Raw genomic sequence first — 27,483 nt, forward strand, 5'->3', positions numbered from 1 at the left:
CTGCATTGTTTGGTCTCATGCCGCTCATCTATCTCTTGGCAATGCCCCATAGATTCCCTATGAGGTTCAGGTCAGGCGAGTTTGCTGGCCAATCCAGCACAGTAATAAGTGCCATGGCTCCCCAAATCAACACAGACTGTGGAAACTTCACACTGGACTTCAAGCATCTTGGATTGTGGGCCTCTCCATTCTTCCTCCAAACCCTGGGACCTTGGTTTCCAGATGGGATGCAAAATTTGCTCTCATCAGAAAAGAGGACTTTGGACCACTGAGCAACATACCAGTTCTTTTTATCTTTAGCCCAGGTAAGACGCTTCGACGACGTTTGTTGTTCAGGAGCGTGACAAGAGGAATATGACATTGGAGATGCTGACTTGGCACCTGCCCACACTGCCAAAAGTACCAAAACCTGGTTCAATAACCGTGGGATTACTGTGCTGGATTGGCCAGCAAACTAGCCTGACCTGAACCCCATACATAATCTGTGGGGCATTGTCAAGAGAAAGATGAGCGGCATGAGACCAAACAATGCGGAAAAGCTAAAGGCTGCTATTGAAGCATCCTGGTCTTCCATAACACCTCAGCAGTGCCACAGGCTGATAGAATCCATGCCGCGCCGCATTGAGGCAGTAATTCATGCAAAAGGGGCCCAAACCAAGTGCTGAGTACATATTCATGATTATACTTTTCAGAGGGCCGACATTTCTGTATTTAAAATCCTTTTTGTTTTAATTTTATGTAATATTCAAATTTTCTGAGATTTGGGTTTTGGGTTATCTTAAACTGTAAGCCACAATCATCAAAATTATAACAAATAAAGGCTTGAAATATCTCACTTTGCATGTAATGAGTCTATATAATATATTAGTTTCACCTTTTAAGTTGAATAGCTGAAATAAATGAACTTTTGCATGATATTGTAATTTTCTGAGTTTCACCTGTATTTATGTATGTATGTATATATATATATATATATATATATATATATATATATATATATATATATATACATACATACATACCGTATATACTCGAGTATAAGTCGACCCGAATATAAGCCGAGGCACCTAATTTTACCACAAAAACCTGGGAAAACTTATTGACTCGAGTATAAGCCTAGGGTGGGAAATGCAGCTCTACCCGTACACAGACCTCATAGTGCCAGATATGCCCCACAGTGCCAGATATGCCCCACAATGCCAGATATGCCCCACAGTGCCAGATGTGCCAGATATGCCCCACAGTGCCAGATATGCCCCACAGTGCCAGATGTGCCAGATATGCCCCACAGTGCCAGATATGTCCCACAGTGCCAGATGTGCCAGACATGCCCCACAGTGCCAGATATGCCCCACAGTGCCAGATGTGCCCCACAGTGCCAGGTGTGCCAGATATGCCCCACAGTGCCAGGTGTGCCAGATGTGCCCCACAGTGCCAGATATGCCCCACAGTGCCAGGTGTGCCAGATATGCCCCACAGTGCCAGGTGTGCCAGATGTGCCCCACAGTGCCAGGTGTGCCAGATGTGCCCCACAGTGCCAGATATGCCCCACAGTGCCAGGTGTGCCAGATATGCCCCACAGTGCCAGGTGTGCCAGATATGCCCCACAGTGCTAGATACTTACCCTCCGTCGCTCCCGCGCTGTCTTCTGAAGGAGGGACACGGAGAGCGCAGCGCGCGGCTCTCCTGTGTCCCTCCTGCATCTCCGGCGGCAGCGGCGTGTGTTAAAGGAAGTGCCGGTTCGTGCACTTCCTTTACCACTCAGACGCCGCTGCCGCTGGAGATGCAGGAGGGACACAGGAGAGCCGCGCGCTGCGCTCTCTGTGTCCCTCCTTCAGAAGACAGCGCGGGAGCGACGGAGGGTAAGTATCTAGCACTGTGGGGCATATCTGGCACATCTGGCAGTGTGGGGCATATCTGGCACTAAAGCTGACTCGAGTATAAGCCGAGGTGGCTTTTTCAGCACAAAAAAAAGTGCTGAAAAAGTCGTCTTATACTCGAGTATATACGGTGTGTGTGTATATATATATATGTGTATGTGTATGTGTGTGTATATGTATATATATGTATATGTGTATGTATATATATATATATGTATGTATGTATGTGTGTATATATATATATATATATATATATATATATGTATATATATATATATATATATATATAGACCAATATGTGTATATATATATATATATATATATATATATATATATATATATATATATATATACATATGTAGTGTACGAGAGGTGCGGCACTCCAATGATTCAGTCCAAACTATGTTTATACAGCATGGTTTGGACTGAATCATTGGAGTGCCACACCTCTTGTACACTGAATCCATCTATTTGTGAGGGCACACAGTGCTGAGCAGTTTGTAGGTGGCTGTGCCGGACCCCTGTTTGTTTTTACAAGGAAACATTTATTTAAAAAGAAAAATAACTATATATGTTTAATACAGCCTCTACTATAGACCATCTATAGTAATACTGTATTCCATAAAGTATCCATTGTCTAAAAAGACCATTATGTACATAAATGTAAAGGGTCACTACTGGATTCTTCTACCACTCTCCCAGACTCCCACACTTGATCCTATGTTCTGCATAGCATGAGATTGCGGATTGCATTTGGAAACCCCCCCTCTGTAAATCCCGCGTTTGCCCCTAACAATGGTTATAAAAAGTATTCATCCACTTTTGTCATTTTTTGCATTTTATTTTCATACATGAAGGAATCAAATTGGATTTATTCAACAATTCTAAACACTAATAATAATATGAATCCACAACAAATAAACAAAACCATTAAATTGTAAAAAGTGCCAAAGGGGAAAAGCTTTTTATAGCCACTGTATTTGTATACTTCTGTTAATTGTCTAATTGCAATTCTCTTGTAGACTGCGCATTAATTATACAATGTTTTCCTGCAAGGAAAAGTGGATTACAGCCGCCGCAGAGTACAGATAAACCCACTGATTACATTTATCAACATTGGTGCTATGTATTATGACTCCCTCTTGGTTGTGCCACATTTGGTAGAGCCCTCTGGTCAGTTTATTTGTAGCCTTGTATGTGTGGATGTTTTTTAATTATTTTTCTATCGTAAGTTTATTTCTCCGAAGATATAAAATAACACAATAAAAACAATCATCGTCAATAACTAAATTACTAAATAACTAACTAAAACACAATAACAAATCCAATGGATATTAACTCCCCCCCCACCCCCCTTCCCCCATGACTAGTTTACTAGAATCTAGGAGCAGAGAGGCTAATCCAGTGGTTCCATTGGCGTATCAGTAGGTGCATAGGACACACGGGCTCCTTGGACCATGGCGGCCTACTATGCACACACTGCACCCATATAAAAATACTTATACATCCAGAGGCCTGTGTCGGCCAGCGCTGGTGATATAAGTAACTGGGAAAATGGCACAGCAGACATTTTCCCGGTGATTCACGCATGCGCAGTCAATACAGAATGTCCCCAGGAATAAGGCACGGGGAGCCATTTTCCAGGAGACCTGCACATGCGTAGTAGACTCTGGCACAAAGCCGTAGTCTACAGCGCTGCCGTCGCTGACAGAGAAGAGGCAGACCGCACGGAGCCTGAGTACGGACCCCATCCTCTCACTTTGTCCTGGAGTGCTAGCATTTTAATCACGACGCTTCTTATTGAGAAATGCAGCAAAAATTATTACATTCAGTAAATTGTGCTTCTACGTCATTCTTAGTCTCAGATATGTGGTAGTGGACAGGGTTGCACTTCTCTTTGTCCATGATTGGTAGCCGCCAGCACTGGTATTGCCCATTACATTGACCATAAATAATTTGATTTGTTACTCGACCACCAACCTGTGGCACCCCTGCAAGTACCCCAAGGCAACCAGATTGGTGAACCACTGGGCTAATGGCTAATGTATCAGAAACCACTTGCTATGTTTCACAGTGCAGGATGGCTCAATTCATTCATGTCAGTTTAATACCTCAAATAGTCTTCTTATTTTCATCTGTTGAGTTGAACCGTACAAACCGAGAAATTGGCACAGGAATTCCGGGCTTCCAATCCACTGCACATGTCAGCAAGTTGGGTTACACCTGTGCATTTGGGTTCACTCTTTCTTGGGGAAGGAGTAAGTTTTGCTAGTAAGTATCGCCAGGGAGCTGAGCATAGCTCAGGGGCCCAATCAGAGTTTTCTTTAGCTGCAATAAGTGACAATCAGTCAGTCACAGCATAAATAGATTCCTTTGGTCTAAAGGAAGGATGAGCCAAGTCAAGTCATTGTGCCGGTGAAATTAGCACATTTGGCCAAATTCACATCTGCCTCCATTTTGGAACTCCAAAGTAGCAAGCGCAGCAATTTTCAGCTTCACACACTGCAGGGGTGCTTATTGAGGGCTCTAGCCAACTTCCACTTCATAAGAAAGAGAACCGGGTTCCAAGAGGCTGACCTTCTCAGCCCAGAGTCCAGGAGGACTCCTAGAAATGTTTTAGTCTCTCTGACACTACAGCGTATGGGAAAGTATGGATGGTCAGATTCTCCTTTGCTTCCAAGCACCTTGTCCCATCACTGTTTCTAATAACTTTTTTAATCCTCATTATAAAGGTCATCATAGCTGGGATATTGCTACATGACATTTGCAGGAGAGCACTTCTGCAAATCTTCATCAATAATTTAAAAAAATAACACAGGTTCTTTAGTGTAACAGATGTCGCTTTTCAGCTTCGTACCCCTAAAACAGCCCATTCTCTGACACCCAGGGCTACGCACTGAAAGCCAGGACAGTTGGCAACTATACATATTTATCCTTTAAACCACAGGTTCTCAAACTCGGTCCTCAGGACCCCACATGGTTCATGTTTTGCAGGTCACCTGTACATTTTTAAAATGTGACAGTTGGTGACACACAGTGCAGCTGCTGGGTAACATGAAAACCGTGAACCGTGTGGGGTCCTGAGGATCGAGTTTGAGAACCACTGCTTTAAACTGTATATTTTCTATACAACACGTAGCGGCCACTTTGTTAGTTACACCTACCACTTCATTTAACTGATTGCTCAATCAGTGTCATCTGTGCAGACAATGTTATTTAAAGCAGGTCGGCAGGTACCAACAGTGCCGGATTACCAGATAGGCAGAGTAGGCACCTGCCTACGGACCCTGCGCCTTTTAGGGGCCCCACGATATCGCCCCTATGTTTACATTTGGTTGGCGGCGGGGGAGCAGGTGCGATTGCATCCCCACTTCATATAGGAGAGAGGCTGATTGCTGCTGCTGCCTCTCTACCTAGCCCAACACACAGCAGCGCGTGTTGCGTGGGGGGAGAGAGGCTGCTGAAGCAGTCAGCCTCTGCCTGGCCGCTGTTTGCAACGGGGAAGGGGGGGGGGGCAGTGGGACCCGGGCCCAGGTAAAGAGTACCTGCCCCCCTCTTGGCGCCACTGCTGACAGCCATTCACTGTGTGGTTGAGGTCTGGCAGGCAGGAGGAGAATACGGTCTCGCTGCTCTGACTGTGTGACCAGCCCCAGATCCTGGGCTCCAAGAATTGCAGAATTTGGGCAGCTGCCCAGTGTGTCTACACATTAATATGGCCCTGATGGCCGTGCCCCATCTATGTCCTGATGACTGTATTTACTAAGTGGAGGTTCTGGCCTTGGGATTTCAAAGAGCAATAATAGTAACACAACTGGTTTTGCATTTAATATTATTGGCCAGAACCATGACTAGCGTCGGATTTAATAACTGTACCCACCGCCAGAACAGGGTGATTTTGTGTCCTATGCCAGCTCGGACTCTGAACATGTGACATTACACTATGGGGGCTGGGCTGCCGACACCAGGAAGAAGAGCTCTGCCGGCACTGTCCTTTGGATGATCTGGGTGGCTCTGCTGCAGCACTTTTGGCTGCATGGTGTTGTCCCAGCCAGCCGGCAAGCCAAATGCAAGTGCCATGTGGCAACAATGGCGCTACGCCCAGGGACAGAACACTGCGGCAACAGCTCACACATCTCTAGTTACGCCCTGAATTTACCTCCTCATTCTGACGTGGATGGCATTTAAAGGTGCACCCAGCTCTGCACCAGATGTACTGACACCCAGATACATTTACACCCTATCAGGTCAGAAGCACTTTTTTTTTTCTAACATTTGTTGTTTGACAGTCCTCTCACAATGCAATATGTCGTGTCATACTTGCCACATTATCCTTTCCCTCTGGGAGATCCCTGGAGAATCACAGCATCATGCAGCAGGATACGAGGCTTCATGACTCAATTCTCAGTAGGATCCGGAAGGTTGGTCTGTTCTCCTGGGAGTCTGGGATATCTCTCAGACATTCCGGGAGAGTAAGCACGTCTATGAACTTGTGACAGGTAGCATATATGTTTCCTTTGGAAATGGGGTATATGGCATAAGGGAGGTTACAGCCAGAGTCCTCAGAATTGAAAATATAACAAGAAGAAGATGGACACAGCTTACTAAATAAAATATGTCTAGCATATAATATATTATAATAACATTTATTTACATAACGCCAGCATAGGCAAATGTGTGGAAGGGGGTTCCGGGGGGATTTACGTTCACCCAGAAACCCCTTCTTCTTGGCCATCTGATTAAATTATGAGAACAATAGCAGTAGTATATTATATGATTACTAGAGCTGCCGCCACAACATGAAGTTTAAAGGACAAAGCAGAACTGCCGTGCATGCCCAGTGGTAGCAACTTCTTCTACCAAGTGTGCTGATTCTGTGTGTGTGAATTTGAGCCCTCAATCAGTTAAATGGACCAGAGAGTTGCTGCCAGGAAGAAGAGATAGGAGCCTTACAATTAGGTGGAAGAATGGAAGCTTAGAAAGTGCTTTCTTTCTTTTTCTTTCTCTTTCTTTCTTTTTATCTTTCCCTCTCTCTCTCTCTCTCTCTCTTTCCTTTTCATGACCATTTATTTTATTTATGTTAGTTAAATATGGTTGATACAGCCTATTATATGTATACTGTATTACATAGTGTCCAGTGTATAAAAAGACCAATGCGTACAGAGTCCGTATTAGGATCTTCTACTGCTCCTCCAGACTCCCGCACTTGCTCCAATGTTCCGCAGAGCGGGAGATTGTGGATTGCATTTGGAAACTGCCCCCTCTAGAAATCCTGCATTCAACGCTGGCCAGCGTCTTCTTGTTTACAGTTGTGAACAAGCAAAGTGATAAGACAGGCAGAGAGGTAAGAGGGCACTGCTTGCAAACTTACAATCTATAAAACAAAAATGTATAGGGAACAGCTGCGCCCTAGGCGGATGCAGTAGGGTACACTCCGGGTGTCACTAAACACCCAATGCAAACAGAACAACAACAAATCAAATGTATCCCCACTGCGCACTGCCAATGACGGGAACTATAGGGGAATCTGGGGTGAAAAACAAGAGGACCGAAAAGTCCTAACACCCTCAGTGTGTGTCCAATCTTCCTCGATCTCTTGGGATGACCTTCTCAGAATCACAATGTCCCTCAAAAGAAAAAGATGGGAGAACCATCCACTCCTGTAAGAAGTTTTCCCGATTGAAAGATGCCTTTATATGTGGAGAATCCCACACTTTGATGTGAGTACGGTATGCACATATCATCATCTCCTAAGGGAATAAAGCAGTGTTTTTCAACCACTGTGCCGTGGCACACTAGTGTGCCCTGAGCAGTCTCCAGGTGTGCCGCCATAGAAGCACAGCCAGGCCCATCAGTGTTTTGCCACTACTGAGGCCCTGGAACGATCAATACTGGTGGGTTTAGTAGTTGCAGAGCCAGTTCTAATTTTGGGCCCAGGCAGTGGTGGGCTCTTCTGGCTTTCTCAGTTGTGGCTCAGGCATTACCTATGGAGAAGCTGCAACATGACATCCTAGGACACGCAACTGCACCGTGCATCACCATTATATTTGAATGTGCCTTGTCAATATTTAAAACTTGTTCCATGTGCCGCGAGTTGTAAAAGGTTGAAAATCACTGGAATAAAGGGACGGAGTGCATGCAAGGCAGATCACATGAACATATTCTCCCATCTTTTTCTTTTGCGGGACATTGTGATTCTGAGAAGATCCGTTGAGAAGGTCATCCCAAAAGATCGAGGAAGATTGGACACACACTGAGGGTGTTGGGACTTTTCGGTCCTCTTGCTTTTCACGCCAGATTCCCCTATAGTTCCCGTCATTACATTCTATAAACATTCCCCTTGATAAGATATAATTAAGCAAAAAAATGTTTGAAGTTACATTTTAAAAGCTAAAATCTACAGGTTTGTCAAGACAGGTCAGCAAATAAATATTAGAAAAAGAAAAAGAAAGACAAAACAAAAATTATGGATAAAACTTTTTTTTTTTAATCAAATGTACAGCCCTATAGAAACAACAGAAAACAAAGCACAGGGGAGTGCTTACAGAAAGCTTCTATAACAAAACAAGAGTTGAGAATATTTCTATAAATGAAAACAATTATAGTGGGAATCAAATTTATTCCCAGCAAAGAATAGGTTAAAATCACATACAGGAATTAAATACTAAGGGCATGATCTCTCTCCGTGAGTAGGGAACTAATCTGTGGTGCCAAACGCCCACTTATATTAAAGAAATTACATTTCCTCCATGCAGGAAAACATTTTATTTTTGACAAGTGTGAATTGCCTTTATTAAAAATGTATTTGTGGGTCACGTGTAGTGGGAAGAAGAAGCATGTGAAGTACATGTCAGATTTATTTTCCTCCTCCAATGTAATGGTAGTTATTTGCTAATAAACGGTGAATGTGCAGTAACCCAAAGGAACCAGTCCGAACTCCGGTTTCAGGAAAACAAATAGTCGGAACACGGAGGGGCTTATTTACTAACTAGGTGCTTCATCGCACCCTACGGGCGCTCTTCACACCGTCGCAAGGGGCTACGCCCCCTTAACCCTTGCATGCCTTCATGGGGTTCAATATTTGTATTATATGGAGTATTACCTGCATTCCTTTGTTAGTGGTTAAATATTGCACAATGAAAGGGCGTGCGATGGTGAAGGAGGCGCAGCCCCTTGCGACAGCATGAACAGCACCTGCAGGGCACGATGTACAGAATGTAGCGGGTGCGGGGGGGACTGCGGATGGGGGAGGGTGTCTGTAGATGCTGCGGGTGGAGGGGGGGCGGAAGCGGGGGGGGGCGGATGGGGAAGAGTCGGGAGGTGGTGGGGGAGGGGCAGAGGAGTGGGGGCTGCAGATGGGGGAGGGGTCCGGAGGCACTGCAGGTGGGGGAGGGGCAGGGGTGCCACGGGTGGGAGAGGGGCAGGTGTGGGGATGTTGCGGATGGGTGAAGGGTTCCGGAGGTGGTGTGGGATGGGAAGGGGCGGGGGTGCCGGGGGTGGGGTAGGGGTTCGCAGGCGCCGTGGGTAGGGGAGGGGCAGGTACGGGTGATGCGGCGGATGGGGAAGGAGGTCCGGAGGTGCTGCAGGTGGTGGAGGGGCAGGTGCAGGGGTGCCATGGGTGGGGGAGTGGGGGACCGCGGATGGAGGAGGGTGTCTGCAGATGCTGCAGGTGGTGGAGGTGCAGGGGTGCCATGGGTGGGTGAGGGGGGGACCGCGGATGGAGGAGGGTGTCTGCAGATGCTGCCGGTGGAGGGGGGCAGGTGTGGGGGGAGACGTATATGGGGGGTGGATGGTGGAGGGGGTCTGGAGGTGCTGTGGATGGTGAAGGGGCGGAGGAGTGGGAGCCACGGGTGGTGTAGGGGGTCTGGAGGCACAGCGCGTGGGGGAGGGGTGGAGTGCCGCATGTGGTGGAGTGGAAGGTGCGGAGGTGTGGTGCATTGGGGAGGGGTCTGGAGGCGCTGCGGGTACTGTACCTGCCAAAAAGGTAGTTGGAGGGTATGCAGTAACAGGGCCAGGACAGGGGTGACAGGGTCAGAACAGGGGTGACGGGGCCAGGACAGGGGTGACGGGGTCAGAACAGGGGTGACGGGGCCAGGACAGGGGCGACGGGGCCAGGATAAGGGTGACAGGGCCAGGGTAGGGGAGGCAGGACCAGGACAGGGGTGACAAGGCCAGTATAGGGTTGACAGGGCAAGCACAGGGGTGACAGGGCCAGGATAGGGGTAACAGCCAGCATAAGGGTGACAGGGCCAGGATAACGGTGAAAGGGCCAGGATAAGGGTGATAGGGCAAGGCCAGGGGTGACAGGGACATGACAGAACACAGGGCACGGGAGAGATTGGTATTAGGGACAGGACAGTGGTGACAGACAGATGTGTGTTACCGGAGTCACTGCTGCTGGCTGCTGCTGTTCCACTCCAACCTGTTGGGATCTGCTGCTGGTGGAGACTTGGCATGGCTGACTCTCTTAGGCTGGAGTCCTGCTTCCTCTGCCCGTCCGCATCCCTCCCCCCTCCTCAGTCACACACCGCAGACCTCGCGCAGCTGCCGGGCACTGTGGTAAGGGGAGACTGGAAGTGACTGGTTAGCCCCCAGGAGACGCTGCGGCTGGAGGGAGGAGGGGGTCATAGCATGCACGCGGCGCGGATCTTGCGGCTGCTGGGCACTGTGATAAGGGGAGACTGGCAGTGACTGGTTAGCTCCCAGGAGACGCTGCAGCTGGAGGGAGGAGGGGGTCGGAGCCTGCAAGCAGCTCGGACTTCTGCAGCGCTGCCCGCCAGCTAAAGTTTGTGAAGGAGCTGGGCGCACCTCAGTGCGGGCGGCAACGCTGCAGCTAGCAGTGGGGTTGCCGGGGCTGGAGATAACAGAGGCAGTACGGAACCTGCACAGCGGCAGGTGCCCCACAAAACTGCAGCTAAGAAGCGTGGAGTGTGGCATCTAAATCTAACTCTCTCTGCACATGTTATATCTGCCCCCTCCCCCCCTCTGCAGTGCACATGGGCCCTCATTCCGAGTTGATCGCTCGCAAGGCGATTTTAGCAGAGTTACACACGCTAAGCCGCCGCCTACTGGGAGTGAATCTTAGCTTCTTAAAATTGCGACCGATGTATTCGCAATATTGCGATTACAAACTACTTAGCAGTTTCAGAGTAGCTTCAGACTTACTCGGCATCTGCGATCAGTTCAGTGCTTGTCGTTCCTGGTTTGACGTCATAAACACACCCAGCGTTCGCCCAGACACTCCTCCGTTTCTCCGGCCACTCCTGCGTTTTTTCCGGAAACGGTAGCGTTTTTAACCACACGCCCCGAAAACGCCGTGTTTCCGCCCAGTAACACCCATTTCCTGTCAATCACACTACGTTCGCCAGAGCGAAGAAAAAGCCGTGAGTAAAAATACTATCTTCATTGTAAAATTACTTGGCGCAGTCGCAGTGCGAATATTGCGCATGCGTACTAAGCGGAATTTCACTGCGATGCGAAGAAAATGACCGAGCGAACGACTCGGAATGAGGGCCATGGTTTTGCCCAACTGCTAACAAATTTGTTGCTGCGATCAGATCTGAATTAGGCCCTATGTGCTTGCTGTACATCTCATTCCAAAACCATGGATATTAGTATAGGGTGGCCTCCCATTTGTTGCTATAGCAGCCTCTAAATAGCCTACACTCATCTGGGAAGACTTTCCAATACATTTTGGAACATGGCTGCATAGATTGACATCCATCCAGCCACAAGAACAGAGGTTATGTCAGGCACAGAGTTTGCGATAATGCCTGGCCCGTAGTCAGCGTTGAAATTAATCTCAAAGGTGTTAGATGGGTGTAATGTCAGGGCTCTGTGTAGGCCAGTCAAGTTCTTTTACACCAAACATTTCTTGACGGATGACACTTTTTGTACATGGGCATTGTCATGCAGAAACAGGAAAGGGCCATCCCAGCTGCTTCTACAAAGTTGAGCGCACACCATTCTCTAGAACGCCATTGAATTCTGTAGTATAAAGATTTCCCTTCACTAGAAATAGTGGGCATAGGCCAAACTTTGAAAAACAGCCTCAGACCACTATTACTTCTCCGCCAACTGTACAGTTAGCTGTACGCATTTTGCCAAGATGCGTTCTCCTGGCATCTGCAAAATCCAGATTTATTTGTCAGTCAACCAACCAACCAACCAGATAGAGGAGTGTGACTCCTCACACTAGACAACATGTTTCCTTTGCTCCAAAATTGAACCTTAGGAATGTTAGGGACCCACCTGATGAGGTCACCTGGCTGTGATAGGTGGGCCCATATTATTGGCCAAAGTTATGCTAAGAACCTCAATTTTACTCCATGCTAAATTGCAGAGTTTATTATAATGAATCTGATTACCAGTGTTCTGTGTGGCACTACAAGTCTCAGCATGGTAGCACCCCTTATCATGGTAAGAATTTGGGTGTGCAGTCTAGCCCCCACCCCCTATATACTCTAAGGCTTGTGTGTGGCTGCTCGGCCATGGAAACCCAATCCCGACCAACAGTTCTTGTGCCAACGTTGCTCCCAACAGCACTTTGTAGCTCAGATGTGTTTCAGCCGGTTCTTATGCGCATCAGCAATAAGTAGTCCCGCTCTGAGGGGCAGATGTATTAACCTGGAGATGGCATAAGTAAGTGATAAACCAGTGATATGTGGGAGGTGATAAAGGCAGCAGCCAATCAGATCCTAACTGTTAATTTACATATTGGAGCTGATTGGCTGGTGCCTTTATCACCTTGCACATATCACCGGTTTATTACTTCCTTATGCCTTCTCCAGGTTAATACATCTGCCCCATAGTGTGTCTTGCCTACCTGTTCTAGCTGTGTGTAGTATGGTAGGCCGGTGGTCTGGCTCCCTGCGACCAGCATACCGGTGCCGGGAGCCCGACCACCGGCTTACCGACAGTGTGGGAGCGCAAATGAGCCCCTTGCGGGCTCGCTGCGCTCACCACGCTGCGGGCACGGTGCCACGCTATTTTATTCTCCCTCCAGGGGGGTCGTGGACCCCCACGAGCGAGAATAAGTGAAGGCATGCCGGCTGTCTGGATTCCGGCGCCGGTATACTGTGCGCCGGGATCCCGACAGCCGGCATACTGAAGACCACCCGTTCTAGCTGTCTCTGCCTCACATGAATATCACTTGTTATGAAGGTGGCATCCTAGGACAAGGCTATCTCAGTACAACCCATTCTATGGCCTGTGCGTTTGACTATAGAGATTGCATGGCTGTATGCTTGATTTTATGCACTTGTTAGCAATGGGTACAGCCAGGCACACATTGGAATGGTGTCCATATACTTTTGGCCGTTCAGTGCAGCTTCTAATATGGGAAAATATTTTTATGACCGATACTAACTCCTTATGTGTTTCTTACAGCTGTTGACTTGTTATACTGGCGTGATGTGAAGCAGAGCGCGATTGTATTTGGAAGTGTCCTTCTGATGCTCTTCTCCCTGACTCAGTTCAGCGTGGTCAGTGTTATTGCCTACCTAGCTCTTGCTGCTCTCTCAGCCACAATCAGCTTCAGAATCTACAAGTCCGTTTTACAGGCTGTACAGAAGACCGATGAGGGACATCCATTCAAGTAAGCAGTTCTCACTGTACTCTGTCAAGTCTGATGTGTGTCTGGTCACATGATGTGGACAGTACTGGTGGAAATATTCAGTTCAATGGGGCAGATGTATTAACCTGGAGAAGGCATAAGGAAGTGATAAACCAGTGATATGTGCAAGGTGATAAACGCACCAGCCAATCAGCTCCGAACTGTTCATTTACATATTGGAGACGATTGGCTAGTGCGTTATCACCTTGCACATATCACTGGTTTATCACTTCCTTATGCCTTCTCCAGGTTAATGCAAAAAGCCATTTAATTTTAAGTTGAATAAATCTATTATGTCCACATAATTGTACAGAGCAATTACAGATGCCTAATTTGGAATATATATGCTTTGTACCAACTAACATCCCTAACAGGTAATAATTGTTTCACCCCAGCTCCTAAAGAGAATTCCTGAATTTTCTAATGATGTAGGAACGTATCAGCAGAGTTGCATCACACTGTATGACTGTTTTATCACAGTCCCTTGGGGGTCATTCCGAGTTGTTCGCTCATTGCCGATTTTCACAATGGAGCGATTAAGGCGAAAATGCGCATGTGCATGGTACGCAGCGTGCATGTGCTAAGTATTTTAGCACAAAACTTAGTAGATTTACTTATGTCCGACCGAAGAATTTCCATCGTTGAAGTGATCGGAGTGTGATTGACAGGATGTGGGTGTTTCTGGGTGGAAACTAGCCGTTTTCTGGGAGTGTGCGGAAAAACGCAGGCGTGCCAGGATAAAACACGGGAGTGTCTGGAGAAACAGGGGTGTGGCTGGCCGAACGCAGGGCGTGTTTGTGATGTCAAACCAGGAACGAAACGGGCTGAGCTGATCGCAGTGTAGGAGTAAGTCTGGAGCTACTCAGAAACTGCTAAGAAGTGTCTATTCGCAATTCTGATAATCTTTCATTCGCAATTCTGCTAAGCTAAGATACACTCCCAGAGGGCGGCGGACTAGCGTGTGCAATGCTGCTAAAATCTGCTAGCGAGCGAACAATTCGGAATGACCCCCCTTGTTCTTAAGAGTTTGCTAGTAGACATCCATTTAAGTCAACCAATTTATGTTCCTTCTAACAGTATACAATTGTCTGGCTGACCAGATGTTCCAAATTGAATTTATTCCCAAAATTGATAAATTATTATCAGCTGTATAATATTTGATAGGTCTTATCATTCCCACCTCACTAATAACTCACACACTATGGGGTATATTCAATTAGCAGTGATAACGGACTTTTCACGTGAAAAGTCCGGTTTTCGGGTGAAAAATCGGACTTTTCACGTGAAACGCAATTACAGCCTATTCAATTATCCTCGAAAATTTATCACTGATCATTTTTTCACTAATTTCACTTCACCTTCTCTGAAGCAGGTGAAAAGTTGGGAAAAGTCACTATTTTAAGGTAAAAATTTTTGGATATGGTACAGAACTCCTGGGACACCCCCCTTAATGACTAATTAGGCACGTTGAAGTTTTTAATTATTTTTAATTGGCCAATAATGACATGTCATTTTTGGGGTGAAAAAGTAAAATGTGATGGAAATTGAGGTTCAAGGTATGGGACAGGTATATTGGGGTGCTTTATGAGTGGGACAGGGTTTTTTTAGGCTTACAGATGGGAGTAATCGGTTTGTTTCCACTTTTTTTTTAAAGTACCCTAAAATGACCCAAATATATACTTATACCCATTTTCATGTACCCCAAATTTAATGAGAGCATTTATTTTGCTCAAAAAAACTTGCTTTCTATAATTTTTTTTTTCATTTTTTAAATGCATATATCAGCCATTTCACACAATTTAAGTCCCCAAAAACTCTCTAATGTGATTTCTAAACACACTTCTCTTCTGTTTTCCTATGTTAGTTTAGCTTTTTTTGGGGTACAGGCCGATTTCCCCATTTTCACCTGCACTTTTCACTGCAAGAATTTTCACGTGAAACCCGGTCGGAATTGAATAGGTCGAAAAACGGAACGTTTTTGCAGCAATTTTCGGCCGATTGGCGCGAAAAATTTTCGGGCGAAAAATTGAAAAATGGAGCGGTTTCACGGCAATTTTCGGCCGATTGGCGCGAAAAATTTGCGGGCGAAAAATTCCAGCGAATTTGCGGATAATTGAATACCCTAGTATGAATGAAGAAATCTATGCTCCAGATTGTAAATAGCAGAATACGTCAAGGTAATGTTAGGACACCCCCTCTACTGTAGTATTGCAAGGTCAAGGCTTTTCCAAGTCTAGGCTTAGTATGTTTATGTGCGTTTCGTGCAAGGAGAACTGGTTAAGGAGAGTGGATTTCAGTGACCCATAACTATTAATACATGTTTAAAAAAGATGATCTTTCGGAAATGCTTATAAACTAAACTGCACTTGTTACTTTACAGGAGCTACTTGGATTTGGAAGTCTCCCTTTCTCAAGAACAAATCCAGAAGTACACAGATTGCCTTCAGGTGTACACAAACAGCATAGTGCGGGAGCTGAGGAGGCTGTTCCTAGTACAGGATCTGGTGGATTCATTGAAGGTACGGCTGATTTTATGTAGATCTGGTGCATACAGATATCAAGTAAGAATCTCTGACCCCCCACAATCCACTCGGTACAGTGCGCTAATATTTTTCCATAAGTTTCCTGATGCGATGACCTGGGTTCAATTAACAAATTAAATAATGTTAATAAAACAACTCTCACTAATTACTGGTTCCCAGATTTTCCGGAGCTGGTCATTTATTACTGGATAAAGTGGCACTAATGACGCATCATGTTTCTTCGCAAACTGTTAGATACTTGTGGAAGCCTCCTCCACACTCTCCATTACAAGCAATGCCAATGCAGTTAGGGATAATCCCAATGACAATGGGATAGCATACCTCCCAACATGACCCTCTCCAGGAGGGGCAGAACGATCTGCTTCTGGACTTCTTTCTTAATTTATGATTGCCGGCACCTGTGTTGATGGACAAGAAAGGTGAGGGCAATCATAAATTAAGAGGGAAGTCCAGAAACAGAGCATTCTGTCCCTCCTGGAGAAGGTCATGTTGGGAGGTAAGGGATAGAGTATAGAGTAAAGGGCTCCATACACTAGAACAGTGGTTCTCAAACTCGGTCCTCAGTCAGGACCCCACACGGTTCACGTTTTCCATGTCACCCAGCAGCTGCTCTGTGTATCACCAACTGTCACATTTTAAAAATCTACAGGTGACCTGCAAAACATGAACCGTGTGGGGACCGTTGGAGAACCTGTGCACTAGAGCGATAATGCCCGATTTCATCCAATTTCGGGCCGATATATCTATTTTGGGGGTGTACCCAATCCGATCCGTGTTCCCGTGAGGGTCGGATCGGCTCCCCTAGATCGTTAGTGTTGCACTCGTGATATGTCGGTTCCCGCAGGCATGGCAGGGATCGCATACGATATATCGCATGCAAAATGTACCAAGTCGTACGGAACCACTCCCGGGAATATCTCGGGAGAGTTCAAGGGAAATCGCCTCCGACTTCAGCCTCAGACATATCGTTGTAGTGTATGGAGCCCTTAAGCCTTTATGCTGCAAATCACTAGCATTTACACCCTGCCAATATTGCAGATTCTATGCCATGCTCTCCTCATCCACTGGTGCACGCCATGCGCAATACTGGCTCAGCCGACTCGGCACTGCAGTCCCTATCAGTGTCTGTATTTTATTATAACAGTTATTTGCATTTTAAATACTCTTCTATAATAAATATTACCCTATTAAGCTAGGGCGCAAGAGCACATTTTAGGCATTACATGTAATATGCAGAAAAAGGGAATCTCATTGTGTAGGTGATCCCGACTGGAAAAATATTTATGGTGCTGGATTCAGATGCAATTGCAATTCTGACAGAGCAGCGATCCTTTTCAGGGTCAGAACTGCGAAGAAAAGCAAACGTAGCAGCCGCACACAAGTGAAAACAGATACCCACTAAAGTCATAGCAACATTGTCAGCAACGTCATACTCCGAAGAACATCAACTCCGAGTGCCACCATGGCCACGCAGAATAGCTGCGGGAGCTGCAACGCCGGTGGCATGCTTTATGCATATGGGATCGCAGTCACACGTCAAGATATGCCCCAAAAATGGTCATGACATGCCTGTGTTTTTGCAGACGCTCCCCGTTACCTCCCCAAACAGCCTCTTCCTGTCAATCAATCTGTGACTAATTCCACACTGCAAGCAGCATCGTAAAGGTACCTTGGCACTGCGTCCGCGACGCCGATACCGATAATCGCCAATTGCAACACCATCAAAATTGGGGACAATGTTTTTAAAATTTAGAAGTGTCCCTGAGACTATCTGTGATAGGGGGCAACCATGCACTTGAAAGAGGAGACTCTCCTCTTTCTAACAAGGTATTTTATCATCTTAGAATATTAGGGGGATTAGGTTACTAAGGGGGACATTTACTAAGCAGTGATAAGAGCGGAGAAGTGAGCCAGTGGAGAAGTTGCCCATGGCAACCAATCAGCACTGATGTAACATCTATAATTTGCATACTATAAAATTATACAGAGCAGCTGATTGGTTGATGGGGCAATTTCTCCACTGGCTCACTTCTCCGCTCTTATCTCTGCTTAGTACATGTCCCCCTTAGTTTCTCTCCCGCCATGTCTGTAATACGATTTTTTGAGTAGTCCCCCCAGAGGATGGGTGACTCTTCTGCATCCCGCCCACTTCCTACTGACGTAGACCGGATGGGGAGTGTGATGCCAGGAATTGGGGATCAGTATGACTCTATCTAATGAGAGTCACAACATTTTGGCCAAATGCCCACATCATAGATTAGTAAATCGCAGCATTAGGCTTAATCAGACCGAGCTCCCGGCCCCGCCCCTTCAGTGGCCATCTGCAACTCCTCTCCGTGTATGTTGCACTCTCATGGAGAGACTGTCATGATGCGTGGCCACTCAGTATTCAGACCCTGTTTATGCCTCCTTTACTGGCCCAAGCCATTGGTTAGATGCAGGCCTGGGTAGTTTGTACTTATCTTTCACCATCTAACTCTTCATCAAACCTCTATGACCAGTGCACAGGCAATATCAGACATATCCTGTGCTAGATACACATGGTTTTGTCAGTGAACGTTAGAGGGTACTGGGGCGGATACGTAGGCGGGTGCTATAGCTCAGCCACTGAGTATTTGTACGCAGCAGCCATGCTGAAATATGTAAAAGCCACAGTATAAGTATAAAGACTCCCCCTGCCGGGGTTCGGATGAACTGTGTGCACATCAGATATCCGAGTAACCCTACTCGGGATGTCCAGTAAAATCACGTTGCTGGGGGACACCGGCTGCGGAACACCCGGAAAGGGGGCAGACACCCATCTATTTTCTGGATCGCTGCCTGTCACCACCCTCAAACTCCAGCAGCTTTTGGAGTACTGCGAGCGACATCACAGTTCCTGATGGCAAGATCAGAAAAAATCATCTAACTACAAAAAAATGGATTCTGCATCCACCCCATTGGTCGATATGGATACATCGGGCTGCGGGCAGAAATGGAGGAATCCCTCCTTCTTACATGAAGGTGATACTTAATATGTGTGGCTAATCCCCGAAAACGGGTGTTTTGGGGCACATAGTCGCAAATATTACTTGATAAATGGGCCCCTAAAAGAAGAGTGACAGTACCTAATAGTGGAGCAGATGTATTAACCTGGAGAAGGCATAAGGAAGTGATAAACCAGTGATATGTGCAAGGTGATAAAGGCACCAGCCAATCAGATCCTAACTGTTCATTTACATATTGGAACTGATTGGCTGGTGCCTTTATCACCTTGCACATATCACTGTTTTATCAGTTCCTTATGCCTTGTCCAGGTTAATACATCTGCCCCAGTGTGCTAAAATCTACTTAGAGGAAATGTTGCAGGGCATTGTGTGTACCAGGTCTTCAATGTAATAAGGTCTAGATTTGACTCCGCTGAAACCACCAAAGTGATTTGTATGTTTCTTGTCTCCTTGTAGTTTGCGGTACTAATGTGGCTGCTGACGTACGTCGGAGCTCTGTTTAATGGTCTAACGCTTCTCATCATGGGTAAGAAATGACGCAGTAGCATACTACATACACTTGTTACATTACATAAAATAAAATATTGCTTTCTATAGGCAATGGGTCCATGTATCTACAGTACATAATATATTTTTGTTTGTTTACCAAAGGGTTCATTCTTTGTATGATTTTGGAATATGCTGTTTAGATGACAAATGGCTATAAAAGCTGGAAACTTAGCCTTTCTCCCCTTCAGGCTTGCCTCATTTTCCCATTTACTTGTTATTACGTGTTCCGGTGGGTTGGGTTCGGGTGACCGGCAGTTGGGATCCCGCCTATTAGATGGCTGGCGGTGGGGGATCGAGCACAACGAAGCCCCTTGCGTACTGCTGCGCTCGCCACAGGTTCTATTCCCACTGTATGGGTGTCGTAGACATGCCGACCAGCAGGCTATTCAGGCTTCGGGATTCCGGCGTCGGTACTGCGATCGACGGTCTCCTGACCACCGGTCACATAACCGCATCCCATTCCAGTTACATTGGGCCACTTTGGGTAACCCGTGGTTAACCAACATCACCTCTTGGTGCCTTTCACTGGCATAGAGAGTATTTGATCAAATATTATCTACTAAATTAAATTTTTACTCAAATATATCTAGTTGTAATTAATAATTATGGTAACAAAGAGATACCTGTATATTTACTATGGTGGGAGTTTTTTTAGAAGGGGAGATGTTACCCATAGCAACCAATCAGATTCTAGCTATTATCTTCTAGAAGCAGCTAGATAAATGTTAAGTGGAATCTGATTGGTTGCTATGGGCAACATCTCCAATACTAAAGAAAACTCCCACCTTAGTAAATATACCCCATAGAGCAGGCATTCCCAACCACGGTCCTCAAGGCACACCAACAGTGCAGGTTTTAGTGATATCCAGGCTGCAACACAGATGGCAAAAAAACAAAATAACTGAGGTACTAATTAAGTCACCTGTGCTGAAGCCTGGATATCACTAAAACCTGCACTGTTGGTGTGCCTTGAGGACCGTGGTTGGGAATGCCTGCCATAGAGTCTCTCAGGGTTGTTCCCAGTATTTTGCCAAAAAGTGATGGGCGTTCCTAGGGGCTGACTAGGAGGTGGCTAGAAGTACGTGCAATTGTCTATCTCATGGGCGCATAATGCGAGTGTCGCAGGTGCGTCATTGCAAGCGGCTGCATTCACATAAGCACAGCTGCAGTCGTAGGTCAGGGTCAGATGGAGAAACTACCTTCCAGATGGCAGCTACAAGTGTTGATGGTTCCCCAATGGTGGCGTGTAAAGAAACACTTACTGCAGAGATGCTCAAAGAGGTTGTCTCGGTCATTGCACATTCAGACACACACTTGTGCACCAGGGGAAGGGCCGATTCTACCATTTGCATATACTGACAGCCGCAACTCTGGCAACAGCAAGTACGAACAGAGCCGTGTCCGACTCAGAATCAGGGCCCTTTATGTTAGTGGCCACAGAACAGCAGTAGCTTATACAAGCCGTCACTTTGGAAATATAGCCCAATGTGTTCATTCACAGTTACAGTCATTGGGGTGTGATGATTATAATGTACAAACTGAAAGCCCAAACCTGGTTTCATTGTCCATGTACCCACCTCGCACTTCCTCCAAAGTGGATTGCCGGGGTCTGTGGATAGGATGGACTCATATAGCCGGGGGCGGGGCATTGCCTGCTGTGGGATCCATGGACTTTGTGTTACACTCCTGGTTCTATAGCTGATCTTTCAACAACTGTATTTCCATAGCAACACCCACGTGCAAGAGCGTAGCTACCACAGGTGCAGGGAGTGCAGCTGCTATGGGGCCCAGAGCTGAGAAGGGCCCAGTGTCGGACGGGGGCATGAAGGGCCCACCAGGGGAATGCAGTGATAGGGGCCCATACTTAGGGGTGTGGTCAGCCTTCAAAGGGGGTGTGGCCAACCCCCACAGAGGCTTGAAATACACAATAGTCTTGTGTAGTGTAATGCAACATATCTACCATGTATAATACAAGTGCACAGTCTCGAATCTGATCCCTAGCGGAAGGAGTGGTGCCCCAGGCAGTGGGGCCCACCGGTGGTTTCCCCTGTACCCCTATGGGCCAGTCCGACCCTGGAGGGGCCCACCTTCCCTGTCACAGTTACGTGTGTTATTTACAACTAGTTACCATCCCGTCAAAATGACGGAACAACATAACAGCAATGTCAGCGCCGGCGGCTGTGCGCACATGAATGGAGCATCACTTGAATTGCTCCAACGGGCAACCTCTAGTGTCCACCGGTGCACAGAACACTTGAATTCCCCTCAGAGAGGTTTGGATCAACATTAGCCTTTTATTATATAGGATTTTCATGAATTGGTGGTACATAGGGGCCCTTACAAATTTTTGTCTTGGGGCCTACAATATGTCTAGTTGTGGCCTGGGACCTGCTCATTGTAATGTGGTATAAAATAAACTGAAGGGCACTATAATGTGACATAATACTGTATGATCTGGGCACTGTAATGTGGCACAATATAAAGTGGAGTCACTATACTGTGGCATAATATGAAGTGGGGCACTGTAATGTGGCACAATATGAAGTGGAGTCACTATACTGTGGCATAATATGAAGTGGGGCACTGTAATGTGGCACAATATGAAGTGGAGTCACTATACTGTGGCATAATATGAAGTGGGGCACTGTAATGTAGCACAATATGAAGTGGAGTCACTGTACTGTGGCATAATATGAAGTGGGGCACTGTAATGTAGCACAATATGAAGTGGAGGCACTATACTGTGGCATAATATGAAGTGGGCACTGTAATGTGGCACAATATGAAGTGGAGGCACTATACTGTGGCATATTATGAAGTGGGGCACTGTAATACGTCATAATGTGAATTGGGGGTACTGTGTTGCATAATGTGTACTGGCCGCCCTACAGTGTGACATAACGTGAACTAGGGCACTTCTTTGTTTCATAAAATTAATTAGGGCACTACTATGGGGGATTACATAAACTAAGGCCCTACTATGGTTCAGAAAATTAACTAGGGCACTATTCTGGGGCATAAATTCACAAATGCTGCGGAAATGTGTCTCTCTGCAAGTATTGGGACAGAGACCCCTTCAAAATGTTGCTATGGGGACCACAAAGTTCTGGCTACGCCCACATGTATGCTAAAGATCACTTACATACATAATACTAACCCTGTGTATAGTATTCACCCCCTGATAAACATGTGCCCGTGTTCCCTTTGCTGCATGCTTAGCTAGACCAGTATTTTTATTAATAAATGTACATGTAATTGTATTTTTTAATAGACTTTTTTTGTGTTTGATTTCTAGCTGTGGTGTCGATGTTCTCTCTCCCAGCCGTATATGACAAGTATCAGGTAAGGGATATTGGGAGCACAAAATGTCTAATTGTATTCAACTTATAATATCTAAATAAATAATTACTGAACAATTTTACATTTCCAGGCACAAATTGACCAGTATTTGGGACTTGTGCGGACAAACATGAACACAGTCGTGGCAAAGTGAGTTGATACGCTGTAATATTTAATTACATTGCATATATAACTGTGACCGAATACTCAGGGGGGGGGGGGGGGGGGGTGTTCCATGATCTCTAGGTTCTCCATAGTAGGGATGGTTAATGACCAGATTTGTCTGGATAAAAAAGAAGACTCTATGTTGGGGGCACTCTTAATTACAATCTGAATCCAGGATATTAATTGTCAATGTCTTATCAATTTAAAATGTAACTTTTATTAAGTAAATATTAAGAATGTCGGACTAATTTATAACAGGGGACATACAACGTATACACAGATAATAGAAATTTTCTGGCAGTCAATTGATGCCTATATATTATGAATAATTTCTCAAATATAATACATATAGGTAGGCGGAAACTCCGGACCCAAATTGAATTTAAGATAGATTAGCTAAGTCTTGTATGTGTGCTCATTGCACAAAACCCGTCTGTATCTTACACTCAGTAAGATGTGTGTTGAGATACACCTACAACCTTGAACAACTTCACAATATAATCAGCTAGAAAAAATAATACCTCAGCAATATGGTGTTCATTTGGTATATACCACATGTAGGTGCAGTCGGTAGCTGAAATCATATTGCATTACAACCCGTATTTTCAGCAATGTGTAACTTTGTGCAGAAATATATTGAAGGTAGAAATAACGTCCCCTTTAGCATTGCATGCTTTCTTCACTAAGACGCTCGCCGTGTTAACGATGTGAGCAAGCCTACGGATGAAACGCGTTATCTATTGCAATAACGCTGTCGGCTTAGGACGTCCCGGACCGCCCACCTGTCAATATTACCTACACTTCTTTCGCTTATTTTGTAAAAATAAAGCAGCCAGTATTTACCTTGCTCAGAAACAAAATAACCCACCCAAATCTAACTCTTTCTGCAAATGTTATATCTGCCCCCCCTGCAGTGCACATGGTTTTGCCCAACTGCTAACAAATTAGCTGCTGCGATCAACTCTGAATTACCCCCTATATTGTGAAGTTGTTCAAGGTTGTAGGTGTGTCTCAACACACATCTTACTGAGTGTAAGATGCAGACGGGTTTTGTGCAATTAGCACACATACAAGACTTAGCTAATCTATCCTAAATTCAACTTGGGTCCAGAGTTTCCGCCTACCTATATGTATTATATTTGAGAAATTATTCATAATATATAGGCATCAATTGACTGCCAGAAAATTTCTATTATCTGTGTATACGTTGTATGTGTTGTATGTCCCCTGCTATAAATTAGTCCGACATTCTTAATATTTATTTAATAAAAGTTACATTTTAAATTGATGAGACATTGACAATTAATATACTGGATTCAGATTGTAATTAAGAGTGCCCCCTACATAGAGTCTTCTTTTTTCTCCAGACAAATCTATGCTATTTCTGACTCTGGGGAGTACCACCAACCCCATTAATACAGTTGATGTGTTATCAACACTAATTGATAGAATTTGGTCCCCTATTATCTTTATATCCGATCTGCCATTGTAAGCCCGTTAATTACATATTCCCACTTGCTTGTAGGGGGTATACAAGGGCAAGGAGAGGTCTAGTGCTATATATTCCACCCTGTTTTTTCTACATGATTAATGACTACCAATATTTTGCCACCAATAGTTGGTGGTTTTGCCTTCAATGGCAGATATCCAATGGTTCTTCACCATCGTTGGCAGAGTGCGCAGTTATGTTTTTTTCCTCTTAAAGCACAAAGACTAGCTCTGCCCCTGACGTGACCAACATAGCCCCCCCCCCCTTCCCCTTCCCTGATTGGCCAGTCAGTGGCGGAGTCACACCTCACAGATGGGTTCTTGACTATGGTTTCCTGCCATCGATGGAGACCATCACTGGTAGACCTGTCAATGGTCATCCCTATGACATAGATTTAGGATGTGTGGGTTGGATGCAGTAAAAAGGTCCTACTTCTCTTGTGTGTTGTGGGATCACTTACTATATGTATGAATGTGTCCGAAATGCTAGCGCTAGACTTCTAGAGGTACTGTCTCCCTTTAAACTTATGTCCTACATGACTTCAGGGCCGTCTTAGCAGCATTGTGGGCCATGGCAAAACATTGCACTGGGGCCTCTACACATACATTCACGGGAATCAATTGTAAAAAAAAATCATAATTTGCTCTTCCTGCGGTCCTATGCCGTCTCTCTACATGCTCCATGGCTCCAGACATCCATCAATCATCATGCTGACAGCCTTTCACTGTCTGTCTGGGAGGCAGATAGAGAATGCTGCCTCGTTGCTCTGACTGTGTGACCACCACCCACCCCTGTTTGAAGGTCCCTAGAATTGTGGGGCCCTGGACAGCTGCCCAGTGTGCCTATATTTTAAGATGGCCCTGCATGACTACCCAAGGACATACGGTTAAAATGAAAACATAATTATACATTTTAAGCATGTTGATCCAAATGGCTAACAAAACCTGAGTCCTATTTATTCTGGATAATAGACCACGTTCCTCAAGCTGTGTGCAATACATGAGCACAGTGCTACTGATTGTAATAGTGATTTTAAATGTGTGATTATAGTTTAATTTCCTAAAGAAATTTTCTTTTTAAACTTTTTTAGGATCCAAGCCAAAATCCCTGGTGCAAAACTGAAGGAATAAATAAAACGTTGAGTCCTGTCAGTTCTTGGTAAATTGTGGAGTCTAACGTGGAAACAGCTGTGTTACTACACTTTACTTACAGATCTATTGCACCATTCTCTTCAACACGCCGTGTTCCTCAAAACATCTGAAAAAAAACAAAAACAAGTAGCAGCTCTCCTGAAGCCGCTCGTAATGCTATTAGAATACTCGCAATCAGCCGTGTCAAGCACTCAAGTATAGTGAAGAGATACAAAAAGTGTACTAGATGTGTTTCTTTTTTGTGTTGCTTAAAAAGTGCATGATGTTGGAAGCCTAAGTAAAATATTTTTTATTTCATTTTACTTTCTTAATTTATTATGTTTTTTTAGTGTTTTTTCTGCTATTCTTGACAGCGCTTCTATAACTTAATGTGACGTACGGCTAGGGCTTTATGCTTAGGGCAGTGATGCAGTAGTACAGACTTGCTTCATTGTCTCTGGGCCCGCTGGTTGGAGTTATTTCAATGATATAAATATATATATATACGTAGAACTGTAGACTGTTTTGTGTTTTCCAGCACAGGTGAAATCGATGTGCAGTACTTCTCTCCATTTTTGTATGACTTAAAATTGCAGTACTCCTGTTGTAAGGGTTCGGGAAAACAGATTTACATGTACGGTAGACAGGTCTAGCTCTCACGGTTTATTACGGTTTGTAATCCATTCTATGTAGTTCCTAGCGAACTTATGGACTGAATATTTGCACTTATTATGTACTTGACACTGAATGCGTAAATAAAATGTCACTAAATGTATAAGGTCCTGTTTTGTGTTTGCTTGTAAAACTGACAAAACACATCATGACAGCGTCCTATAGATGGAACAACTACATGATATTCTTGACCGTGAAAACTATTTATGGCACATACTCACTTGTATCTATCTACTGGTTTCCTGACCTTAATATTTCAGTGCAAATGGGAATAAAACTGGATTCTTGCCAAGGTTTTGTGTATTCTATTTGCTTGGAGTTCATTTGTATGTATACATCAGACCATATGAGTGGATTTTGTGCACAGTAAACAGGTTATTTACCAATAACTAAAGAGTCTTATAACATGCTTATGTTAATTTATTCATGGGCTATCATGAAGGATTCATCTCTGACAGGGCCGCTGAGACCACCAGTGAAATCGGGTGCTGGGGGCAAGGCTACGTGTTTATGATCAGCGTCCTCCCGTACTCCACCTGCCCCTTCAGAAGTCTGGGTACCCTTTCTGTAACCCCCCCCCCCCCCCCATCCCTCTCTTGGCTCTCCTGGGTTTTGGCAGGTGCAAACTGGACTACTTTTCCAGAATATCCAGGAGATTCATGGAGGTAAAGCAGTCCCTGACCAATTTGGTACATTAGGCAGTATTTTAACAGGTAACATGCAGCCAATAGCATGGCGGTGGGCCACTGTGCCTGCTGGGTACCTCCCTGAAGCAATGGTGCCCTAGGTATGGCTGGCTGAGCCCGTGGGAGTAAGCAAGCCTTCCAGATCTCACTCACTTCCCTAATGTAGCTGGTCAGACACATTTGCAGTGAATCGTGTCCTGGTGTCCCCCACTTTGTTTTGATGGCACCAGTCACTGGGGGGGGGGGGGTGTTCCATGATGCATATTGCCACTTGGACCTCCCCTTTTGGTATGTCTTGGGCAGGTACCTTTCTTGGGGTTTTAGGTTGCCTTCTGGATCTAAGCACACCTAAATTTTTATTTTATTTACGTTTAACGTGATAGTCTTTTTCATTTTTACAATGTTATGGCCTGAGACGTGTCTTGCTTAGAG

At 45.4% G+C, this 27,483-nt stretch overlaps 1 protein-coding gene across 2 annotated transcripts in view; it reads left to right on the forward strand.

Annotated features, from left to right (window-relative positions):
- Nucleotides 1-26,657, forward strand: part of RTN1 (reticulon 1) — a 307,938-nt gene extending 281,281 nt beyond the window's left edge. For both annotated transcript variants that reach the window (XM_063947364.1, XM_063947365.1), the window contains 6 exons: nucleotides 13,266-13,473; nucleotides 15,872-16,010; nucleotides 19,478-19,547; nucleotides 22,866-22,912; nucleotides 23,001-23,059; nucleotides 25,654-26,657. In XM_063947364.1, the coding sequence (XP_063803434.1) occupies nucleotides 13,266-13,473; nucleotides 15,872-16,010; nucleotides 19,478-19,547; nucleotides 22,866-22,912; nucleotides 23,001-23,059; nucleotides 25,654-25,693 (563 nt within the window). In that variant the 3' untranslated portion in view covers nucleotides 25,694-26,657. The remainder of the gene's footprint in view (nucleotides 1-13,265; nucleotides 13,474-15,871; nucleotides 16,011-19,477; nucleotides 19,548-22,865; nucleotides 22,913-23,000; nucleotides 23,060-25,653) is intronic.
- Nucleotides 26,658-27,483: the final 826 nt, after the last annotated feature.

The sequence above is a fragment of the Pseudophryne corroboree genome, chromosome 12 (assembly GCF_028390025.1).
Source record: "Pseudophryne corroboree isolate aPseCor3 chromosome 12, aPseCor3.hap2, whole genome shotgun sequence".
In the NCBI taxonomy this organism is placed as follows: Eukaryota; Metazoa; Chordata; class Amphibia; order Anura; family Myobatrachidae; genus Pseudophryne; species Pseudophryne corroboree.